At 40.9% G+C, this 12,051-nt stretch overlaps 1 protein-coding gene across 1 annotated transcript in view; it reads right to left on the minus strand.

Moving 5' to 3' along the window:
• The window catches only part of LOC122805642 (hypoxia-inducible factor 1-alpha-like), a 515,864-nt gene that overhangs the window by 240,712 nt on the left and 263,101 nt on the right, over nucleotides 1-12,051 (minus strand). The window contains exon 2 of the mRNA XM_044075934.1: nucleotides 7,417-7,607. Within this exon, the coding sequence (XP_043931869.1) occupies nucleotides 7,417-7,607 (191 nt within the window). The remainder of the gene's footprint in view (nucleotides 1-7,416; nucleotides 7,608-12,051) is intronic.

Raw genomic sequence — 12,051 nt, forward strand, 5'->3', positions numbered from 1 at the left:
GTGCCAGAAAGTGTGCGCTTCAAATTTTCCCTTAGAACTATCTGGTTTTTCAGTAGTAGCACTAAAATCTGAACCCCTGTGACTAGCACTTGCTCTAGAACCTGCTGGAAAGCACTAGGAAGCCTGAAACTGATACAAGCACTCAACTCTCCTTGTCAATAAGGAGAAATTAATCGTAGGCACTAACCAGCCTATAACTGTAAAGTACCTTGCAAAGGTAAGGGAAAACAGCTCTTGTACTTTACAAAAAAAGCACCTAAACAGCCATGTCTAAGGGTCAGCTTCCAGTGATTTCTCCTGTCCACCTGGTGAATCTGGGAATACTGGGGCAATGCAGCAACTGCTTCATGTACACAGACAACCCTCTCCTCCTACCACCCAACACTACAACCTGTGAGAGATGCACTTACATAGCCAAACTGGAAGTAAAGCACTCTCCGGCCAGGATTGTGCTAAACAGTCAAGAGGCGAATGTTAACACCTGCACTACACCTCAAGCAACTCATAGCCCTTCAAAACCCACACCATCAACACCCACACATAGCAACACTAAAACCACATATGCGGAGGCCCTTAACATTAATGTACCCAAGCAAGAAGGACCTCCGAAGCTGAAACGCAAACAAACACCAGTCACAACCAAAGTGACACGTAGCTCACAACACCAGTGTGCCACCCAACAACAGCCCCTAAGGCAAGACAATGTACCCAACACTTTATTCATAGGTGACTCTATAGTCAGGCACACTGATGTCCCACTCACCAGGCTGAACAAGGAGAAAATTACAGTCAGCTGCCTGTCGGGTGCCAGGATCCACCACATGATGCATGCACTCGTGTCACTCCACAACAAGTACAAATACGACTCTGTCATTGTCCATGTTGGAGTGAATGACTTGAGATGTACCTCCCAGGACTACATGAAAAGAGACATGGAAGAGCTCTCGGATCATGTGGCCCAGGCAGGTATGACCCTAGCCCTGAGTAGCATCTTGTCTTCACCCAGAATTATACCAATAAGGACAAAATGATTGACTTCAACAATTGGCTAAGCTTTTGGTGTCATACAAAGAGGATCCAGTATCTGTCTGCCTGGGAAGACATGATCAACAAACCACAATGCTTTGCCAGAGATGGTCTGCACCTGTCACCCCTGGGATTCAGGTTACTGGCTAAAGCTCTTGCCACCCCTATAGTGCCTTTTTTTAGGCAAAGTTCAAAGGACAAAACCACCACAGTAACAGATACAAGCATGCAAAATCTGAAGATTATGCTACTCAATGCTAGAAGTCTAAACCTCAAAATGCACTCTCTTGAGGCACCCCTAAAAATGGAGAACATTGATATGTGTGCAGTAACTGAGACCTGGTGCAAGGATCCAGAGAGCACCCCTGCAATACCAGGCTACAACTCTTACCACACGTTTCGAACAACACAACCAAGACCGAAACACTAAAAGTGGAGAAGTGTCCATATTCACCAAGGATATTCACACCTCCAGGCTAGTTGCCCAACAGTATGCATCTGAAATTCTCCATGTGCAACTAACACTAGGTAAGACTGCAATCCAAATTGTAGCTTGCTACAGATCCCTCACCATGCCCCAAGATTCTCACTACACCTTTCTAAACATACTGGAAAATATTAAGATAAAACCTAACACCCTAATACTGGGTGATTTCAACTACCCTGCCATTAACTGGGAAAACTACTCGGGTACCAACACCTTTTCCCAACGGTTCTTGGAATTCATAAATTCCAACGCCCTGGATCAACTAATCCATTGTCCCACCAGATGCTCCAATATCCTAGCCCTGGTCATTACCAACATGGGAGATAGATGCTGCACACCAGTGGTCACCCTCTCATTGGTCAGGTCTGACTATAAGCAAATCACCCTTGACATCCACATCCCACCCCCACCCCCCACCCCCAGTAAGGAAAGCTCCGTAAAAAACTTCTCCAAAGCCAACTTCATGCTACTGAAGTCAGAAGTGACAAACTTCATGACACCCATGCAGACGGGATCTGAAAGTTTGACTGCTGAATCTTACACTAAGGCACTGTATGAGCACATCCACTCATGCATGAATCGTGCCATCCCAAATAAAGCCAAGATGCTCTCCTCCAAAAAAAGGAAGCCAATCTGGTGGTCCCCTGCTATAAACAAACTATACAACAGAAGGAAGAAACTGTTGCAGAAAAGAGAAAAGTTGCAGGATGCAAAAAACTCCCTCACCAGCCTCAGTAAGAAGCTAAAAATCCCTCATAAAATCCACAAAAGCTAGTTACGAAAATAAAATTGCCAAATATTCCAAAGACAACCACAAGGCATTCTATAGTTATGTCAAGAATCTAAATGGCAATGCTCAGATCTGCTCTGAGCTACAACAGAATGGCATTAAATATACTGATCCCAAGGATATTGCCAATATCCTGGCAGATCTATTTAGTGCCAACTTCACCCTTCTCTCACCCCCAAAAGGGACCATCTCAATACCAAAAGATTACCAAATTCTGGTAATCATGGCCACACAGGTAGAAACCGCACTCTCCAAAGCTAAGACTACAGCATCCATGGGACCAGATGACATTCCGGGCTGTGTACTACATGAACTACAAAATGAACTGGCACCTCACCTAAGTGTCATGTTTAATCATAGCCTCACCTCAGGCTTCGTGCCCGCTGAGTGGCACACAGCTGCAGTTATCCCACTCCACAAGGAGGGATCCACCTTGGATCCTGGGAACTATCATCCCATCAGTCTGACGAGCCTGATATGTAAGGGCATGGAATGCATTATTATGGAACTTATAAACAAAGACATTGGCAACCTTCAAACACTGGACCCCACCCAGTTTGGGTTCGTGAAGGGCCGATCTTATCTCCTGAACCTGGTTGACTTCTTTGAATCAGTCTCCAGAGCTGTGAACGTGGGTAAGGCAGTCCACACAGCCTATCTGGACCTCACCAAGGCCTTTGACACCACCCCCCACTCTGGAATCATAGATAAACTTACTAAGCTGGGCATAAATCCCTATATCACTCGATTGGTTGCCAACTGGCTTACTGACAGACCCCAGACTGTAAAAGTAGCCGACTCCAAATCCAAGTCCAGACAAGTGGCAAGTGGAGTACTTCAGGGTTCAGTCCTGGGACCACTCTTGTTTGGCATCTACTTCTCTGAAGTGCAGGCCAACACTAAGGGACTCTGGCTAACAAAGTTCACAGATGACTGCAAACTGGGAGCCATTATTGAATTCTCAAATGGTGTGGATATTCTAAAAATGGGCCTTACAGAAACAGATGCCTGGTGCTAGAGCTATGGGCTCAAGCTTATTGCCAAGAAATGTATAGTTATCCCCTTTGGAAAAAAACATGTACCCATGAATTACCACATAGGTGGCAGTACACTAAACATTGAACGTGTGATGAGAGACTTAGGGACACAACTGGACAGTGGTCTCACCTTCGATAACCATATTGCCACAACAGTCAGGAAATCCTTCTATGTGGCACACCTCATCACTAAGGGCTTTTAATCCAGAAAAAAGGAGGTCATTGTCCCACTGTACTCATCCCTCATTAGACCCATTATAGAGTATAACGCCTTGCTTGGTATGTACCTCACAAGGCATCTGCAACAGCTGGAAAGGCCACAGAAATATCTCACTAAAAGAATCACAGGCCTAAAGCAGATGCCATATGCTGACCATCTAAAAAAACTCCAGCTATACTCTGTGGCATATCATCTACTCAGAGGTGATCTCTGCTTAACATACAAGGCCATGTCAAACTCTGAGCTGTTGGACATGCTCCACTTAAAGAAATCCCAATCCCTCAGAGCCACGCACTCCAGGGATCTAAACCTTGTCATCACAATAAACAAAACATGCTGGAGGGATAGGTTCCTGACCCAGAAACACCCCATACTCTGGAAAAGACTGCCCCTACATGTCAAGCAGAGCGCCTCCTTGGCCCTCTTCAAAAGGAACCATGATGATTGGATGGGAGATAGGAAATTTACCCTGGGATCATGTCAGTCGCCCTGCTATCTATAGGCTCTGTTCAGAATTTCGAAGCTCAAAACTTCAAATTTCATATGATCGAAGATCATATGCTCAAAGCTTCAAAACTTCAAAATCCTAAACGGAGATTGGCATACAGCGTGGACCAGGAGATTTCCCTTGTCCTCGCTGTAGTGCTATCTCAGAGTTGGTGTATTTAAGTTGCGGGGGGTGAAGGGGGGCTTGTCCCCCTGCATACACATGTTTTAGTGTGTTGGGTGATGTTTTGGGGGGGATTAACAATTTCGAGATTCCAACATCTTGAGATTCTGAACTCGATATTATTTTGTAGTGAACCCATATATATATATATATATATATATATATATATATATATATATATATATATAAGCACTTTACTGTCTCAAAATACTGAAATGTCGAATTTCAGTATCTCAAGATGAAAGTGCCGAAAGTACAGTTGAGTGAAACTGCAATTTATCGAATCCGATATATATATATAAGTATATGTAATTAGTGGGGGTGTGGGGGGCTTGCCCCCCTTCTTATATGTGGGGTAGGTGTGTGTATTTGTGTTTTTGAGTTTGCGTGTGTTTTGTTAGCTTGTTGTAGTGTGGGGAGGAAGGTGTATGGATGTTTGTTTGCGTGGTGGAGGGTGTAGTTAAAAGTCGTGATTTTGAATTTTGTGCTTTTGGGGTTTCGATATTGTGACAGTTCGGCTTTATAGTCTCGGGATACTGAAATTCGAGATTTTAGTATTTTGAGATTATAAAGTGAATCTATATATATATATATATATATATATATATATATATATATATATATATATATATATATATATGGGTCTACTTTACTTGACCTAAATTTCATTTGACCTAAAATTCATTTGACTGACACAATGCTTACAATGCTGAATTCCAACATACTATATCTTAAACCATAGACAAGCACACCAATGACTAACCCTTTCCAGAACTTAAAAACTACTTACTGATACTCTTAACAGAAACGGGACAATGTACAACCAAACCAGGTGGGGGGGCTATGACCCTCCCATACCCCTATATGTAGGGGGCTGTGCCTCCCACACCCCCCCTAATTATATATACTAACTCCAGGATCACACTACAGTGGGGAAAAGGGCATATACCTTTAACTTGCCTTACAGTACTCTACATGCTGCCACTACTGCTGGGAATGCACAAAACATTCACCAAATTACTTTAGATACTTCCCATAAAAATGTAATTAGGAAAACCCACATTTAGAAACACTACAACACTACTTTCTACATGACTATCGGAATTCTAACAGCCAGCACTATAAGTTACAGTAATTCTTTTTATCACAAACAAGTCACAGGTGAAGGAAAACTCACAACAAGTCTGTCTTACATGTCAGTGAAATGGGTGTCAGTCAAATGAGTTTTAGTAAAACAAAAACCAGAACAACAGTGACTAAAGAAGAATTAATTGAGAATTAATTTCATTAAACATCAACTATAAAAATGAAACATGTATATATATATATATGTATATATACCTTTAATCCAAATGAGTTTTAGGTTAAATGAAATTTAGGTCAATTGGGTGTCGCTCAAATGGGTGTCAGTCAAATGAAATTTAGGTCAAGTGAAGTAGGCCCATATGTGGATATACTGTGGCTATAAAAAGTTTACACACCACTGTTATAATGCCAGGTTTTTGTATTAAAAAAATGAGACCACAATAAATCATTTGAAAACTTTTCCCACCTTTAATGTGACTTATAACCTGTACAATTCAATTGAAAAGCAAACAAACCTGTTAGGGGGAAAAATATAAAAATATAACAAAAACGTACAATAAGCTGGTTGCATAAGTGTGCACTCCCTTAAACTAATACTTTGTTGAAGCACCTTTTGATTTAATTACAGCGTTCTGTCTTCTTGGGTCCACACTGCCATGCGATCCTGGAACAATAATAGTTAGGATGGGTGTGGGGGCCACAGCCCCCCACATTGGGGGGTGTGGGGGTGTAGCCCCCACCTACTGAGCTTTCATATTTATGAATCTAATTTCACTGAAAGCTAACAATATAAAACCAAAAGTAGGTGGGGGGCTATACCCCCCCTAACTATATATACTAACTCCAGTATAACACTACAGTGGGGAAAAGGGCATATACATTTTATTTGCCCAATAGTACTTACATTAAGTGAAATGAGTTTTCAGTGATTTGAGCTTTCAGCGATTTGGTGTGATAGATATATATAGATATATATATATGTATATATATATATATATATATATATAGGTTCACTACATAATCTCAAATTTTGAAATATTGAATTTCAAACTCTCAAGACCATATATCTGAAACCCCTAAATACCGAAAGACCAGAAGTGCGAATTTCAAAATCCCAAAGTTCGGAGATGTTGAAATAGTGTTTCTGGTGTTGCGATATGTGAATGGATAGGTGGATGGTAAGGTAAGCATCTATGTTTAATTTTGTTGGTTAGGGGCTTCAGTGTGTGTGTGTAAGTGTGTGTTGTGACTGTAATGTTTGTGTGTGAGCGGAATGTAGGTGTGTGGTGGTGTTTGTCGGTGTAGTGCAACCTTGGAGTTAGAATATTTAAGTAGGGCGATGTGGGGGGTGCAGCTCTGCTTGTATGTAGTGTAGGTTTGTGTGTTTGTGTTTTGGGCGATGGTGTGTGTATGTGTGTGGTGTATGTTTAGTGTAGTGTTCGGGACTGCAAAAGGAGACTGTGGTGAAATAACAATGTAAAAAAGAGAGAGAGAGAGAGAGAGCAAGAGAGATAGAAATCTAAAACTACCATCAAGCACACTTTGCCTGAATAGTGGTAGTGTTAAGGAAAGTTTATTTGTGGGGAGATAATGTGTATTGTTGGCTTAGGGGCAGAAGATGACAGAGTTATCACATACGAGTATGGATGGGCAGCAAGCAGTGATAAGATGGTAGAAACATACATGTGCCATGCATGGTAAATGTTATTCAGTAAAGACAGAAACACCTGTAGTTTGAGGGGACCAGCTACTCAGTGGATTTGATGATACAGGACACATAGAGAAATGGGGGGGGGTGTAGAGGAGCAGCATGAATGCTAAATATACTAAAAGGGAAGACTAACTTGTTAGTTTTCACCTTCTTATATCAGGCAAATGCAAAGTAATGCATCTGTGAAAGAATGGAATCTTAACATTGTCATTCACTTGGGTGAGAGGCTCACAAAATAATAGATGGGTAATATACAGAGAAATGCAGCAACATAAACATTTCAGACAAGGCAGTCATTTAACCTGTAAAATAAGAAAAAGACTTAGAACCTGCACCACAGAAATCCAGTTCTCCCAAGCTTTTTACTTACTACAGCACAGTGTACTAACCTGTAGCAATAAGATTTTGGAGGCGGAGGAAGCTGATGACAAGCCGCATAATGGAGGCCTTATCCAGGTGTGAGGTTAGACTGAGAGGAAGGGGAAGTTCTTCGGCCAGCTGTAGGAACATCTCACTTTCTCTGCTCCGCCGATAGCGTGCTGCATCTCGTGATTTTTCTCTTCTCTTCTCTGAACAGATTCTAAAAATGGGAAGTAGCATTATTTTTTTAATTATATTTTCTTATTAAATTAAGGCTATATTGTTTTATTTAGAATAACCTAAATAAAAAGAAAAAGTGCATTTGGTGAAAGTAACTTATCAGTTATTAACTTTGTATTTGTGTTTCCAGTCAGGTTTGGTACTTTCATTAATGTACTGCTACAGGAACAAACAAGATACTTTATGACTTCCATCTGTCATCACATTATTTTGTCACTATGTCAAGCATGACGTGACTGCTATTCAAGAACTTTAGAATATGCATGAAGTCATGGCACTAACCATCAGCAGCATTTTGTACACCAAAGCTCAAGTCAAGTTATTACTGAAAACTAAATTATTATTGTACAACATCACTGGGTTCTGTCACTGGAGTAAAATCATTCAGTCTGCATTGCTATTATCTGTGTTTAAATGAAAATGCCATTAATTGTTTAAGCAACTGCAGTTATTGCCACAGATCACGTGTATATGACATAATTACTGTCAGTTGCCTGTCATTCAGTTGACGGTGCTTTTATCAAGCTCTGAGGAACAGAATGAAAAGGAGTAAAACCACTTTCACCTGCAGTGGAGTTTTCTTTTTTCTCCCCTGTTGTGTGACCTAGTAGTAGGTATATTTAAGTTCAGGAGCCGTAGGGGTGTCTCCCCAAATGGAGTGCATGGGGGCTTCCCTCTGCAAAACATGTTACCTCCAAGGTTCTGCAAAAGTTGTTTTGCTCCTTTTCTTTCAATTGTTCAGCACTCCTTAAAAGTTCTGTTTATCTATCAATATAACTTAATTCTGTTTTACCAAGAAACCTGGAATATTTAGGAACTATTCTAAGGCTAACCTCCTGCTATTAAGTGAGAACCTGGCAAAATTTCAGGCCCCCATAAACCCTGAGAACACTGCTGCCTATGCAGAACTGTTCACAGAAACCCTGTACAAGCATGTTAATAGATGCATAGAGGCAACTGTACCCACCAGGAAGAAGTACAGAAGTAACTCAAAAAACAAGCCACCCTGGTGGAATCACAAAATCAATAGGCTGTATAACAGGAGGAAGAAAATCATGGCAAAAATTAGGAGGTACAGCACCCAGAAGGATAAAAACACTCTCATCAAACTAAACAAACAACTCAGAGGACAAATAAAGTCTGCCAAAGCTATATTTGAGGTAAGTTTGACCTCCCAGGCCAAGGACAACCACAAAGTATTTTTTAGCTATGTCCGCAACATCAAAGGCAATACACAATTCTGTACACAGCTCATTGTAAATGGAGCCACCTATACTGAGCCAGAAAACATAGCACACCTCCTGGCTGATAAATTTAGCTCCAACTTTACCCCTCTATCCCCCTCAACCTTCCCTCTGGAAATATCATCAAATATAACTCCCCCTACTATCACTAGGGAACAGGTCCTTAACCCACTCTCTAAGACCAAGAACACTGCATCAATGGGCCCAGACAGTATCCCAGAATGCCTTCTAAATAGTATGAAACATGACCTATCAGGGCCTCTGGGATTACATTTTAACTGTAGCCTTGAAACAGGTTTCATGCCTCATGAATGGAGAAAGGCAACAGTCATCCCTCTGCACAAAGGTGGGCCATCTACAGACCCTGGAAACTACAGATCCATAAGTCTCACTAATTTTATATGTAAAGCCATGGGAAGAATTATAATAGAGATGATCAGTAGAGATATAGTAAACTTCCAGACACTGGATCCAACCCAGTTTGGTTTCGTCAAGGGCAGATCATGCCTACTCAACCTGGTGGACTTCTTTGAGAAAGTCACCAAAGCAATTCATTAGGGCAAAACTGTTCACACTGCCTACCTTGACCTGGCCAAGGCATTTATCAAAATACCATACTCAGGCATTGTTGACAAACTCAAGAGGTTAGGTACAAAACTGTATGTCACCCAGTACATAGCCATCTGGCTCACAGACAGGACCCAGAAAGATAGAATTGGGGAGTCCACCTCTACAAAGAGGCCAGTCACAAGTGGTGTCCCTCAGGGATCAGTTCTTGGACTGCTTCTTTTTGGCAATTACTTCTCAGAAGTCAAGGCCAATGTCAGTGGTCTCTAGCTGACTAAATTTGCAGATGATTCCAAATTAGGAGCTGTCATTGTATCTCACACTGACACAAATGTTCTCCAGGAGGGGATGACATAGACAAGCAACTGGTGTCAGAGTCATGGACTAAAACTAAATGCCAAGAAATGCATAATAGTATCCTCTGGGAAGTCATTCACCCTGGTAACTATCATATTGACAACACACCCCTTAGACTTGACCCAGTAGTCAGGGACTTAGGGACACACATAGATAGTAATCTAGCCTTTGATCATCACGTGTCTACAGTGGTGAGGAAATAATTCTATGTTGAGCAACGTATAAACAAAGGCATGGTATCTAGATCCAAGGAGGTCATTGTTCCACTGTATTTGGCATTCATCAGACCTATCATTAAGTACAATGCCCCCTTTGGTATGTACCTAAGCAGGCATATCCAACAACTGGAACATCCACAGAGGTTCCTCACTAAAAGAATACAGGGTGTAAGTAAAATGTCCTATACAGACCACCTCAAGACCCTATCCCTGTATTCTGTCTCCTACAGGCTTATGAGGGGAGATCTATGCCTGGCACACAGGGCGTTGTCAGACCCCACTCTGATGGACCTCCTGCATATCCACAAAACAAACAGCACCAGAATTACTCATTCTAAAGACTCAAACATTCCCTGTGATATAAATGAGTCCTGCTGGAGAGATAGGTATGTATCCCAGAGACTACCATGTCTAAGGAAAAGGCTCCCCATCCATTTGAAACAGAGTTCCTCTCTAATGCAATTTAAGTGCAACTAGGACAGTTGGATGCAAAACCAGAAATCCATCCCTGGTTTGGCACCTATGCCTCTAATGAATACAGGTAACCTGTAAATGGTTCATCTCCCAAACACCTGCTTATACTTATCAAGGGTATCAGAACTTACCAGAGATTTGGAATGCTTAAAAAGGCCCTTGTGGCCATTAGCCTAGTAAACACCTATGAACCTATTACATTTATGCCAGATATAGCATATGTAACATATATAGTACTCTTATTGCTTACGTTTCTGTATTTTGCTTGTGAAATGTTTTGTGTTTCACCCAGGCTGAGCCTGACATTGGTCATTATTGATCAGTGCACTACCTTGGTAAACAAGTATAAATAAATAAATATCATAAGAATCCCAGTGATTTTCTAGGGCTTGACACAAACTGGGACATGAAAAAAGGAGCCTGAAATAGTAGCACTGCAAAGCAATATACCCTAAACAAGTATTATAAACATTTTTTGCCCTTGTCCCTGCTGACCATCAGGCCACCCCAAATCAGAATTGTGCCCATTCATTCTTTGAAGGTGGGGAGTTCTCCATAACCATGGAGGTAACAGCATTCCAGAGAGCCAACATTCAAGTAGCCATGAGAATTGTTGTATCCTTGCTGACATTTGTAATGGCTATGACCTCCTCCTTTCCTCTGGGTGGGGGCAGATGAGTGAACCACATTACCACAGTGCTCATAATGCCTTCCCCAAGAAGATACATGCAACTACATGCCCACCATGAAGGCTAGCTTCCATTGGTGGCTTGGTGAGCTAAATGCCTGTCCAGGTCATGACTTTTGAATCCTATCCCATCCTCCAAGGAGGAAAAAAATGAGACAAAAATCTGGACATTCTGCAAATATCTGGACAGTTGAGCAGTATGAATATGTGTTTAAACTCACAATAATATATCTTGGAATTGTTGGAAACAGTTTTATTATAAGCACAGAGTTATTTGATATTGTGACACCTACTTCAGTGCCAATGGGGTGCTTGGATCTATTTAACATACAGTAAATGTTCTTAAATGTTATATATGTGTTATCTCACAGTTTTTCAATATAAGTTTTACTAAAAATTGTATTCTGGCTAAATGATAACAGCAGCATTGTTATACAATCTAAAGTATTTTGAAATGCATACACTGTTCCTAGCTCAGTTATTTATATAGTTTATAGACAATTCAAATTGCATAACTTACAATGTCAGAGTTAAATAACATTTGTCATATATCACAACCTACATAAAAATTAAATAATACAAAATATTTTCTATATGGGCATTAATATTCTTACTCTAGTCTCACAGTCAGAAGCCATGGAAAGGGAATTTTTCAATAATAACAATTGATGCCCATTTCCCAGTTAACTACCCAGATACCTGTGAGGGTATTAAGTAAGCCCAAACAGTCACTCACGCCTTTATATGACAACATTTAAAAGAAAAAAGTGAAAGAAAAATACAACTGTAATATATAGAGTAAGCAGTTAGTCAGATATTTCCCAAACTTTAATTAAGTTTAAACAACGGTGACCAATTGAAATGTTGGGACCCACT

This window comes from Protopterus annectens, chromosome 6.part1 (genome assembly GCF_019279795.1).
Source record: "Protopterus annectens isolate FY-2018-M chromosome 6.part1, PAN1.0, whole genome shotgun sequence".
Taxonomy (NCBI): domain Eukaryota; kingdom Metazoa; phylum Chordata; order Ceratodontiformes; family Protopteridae; genus Protopterus; species Protopterus annectens.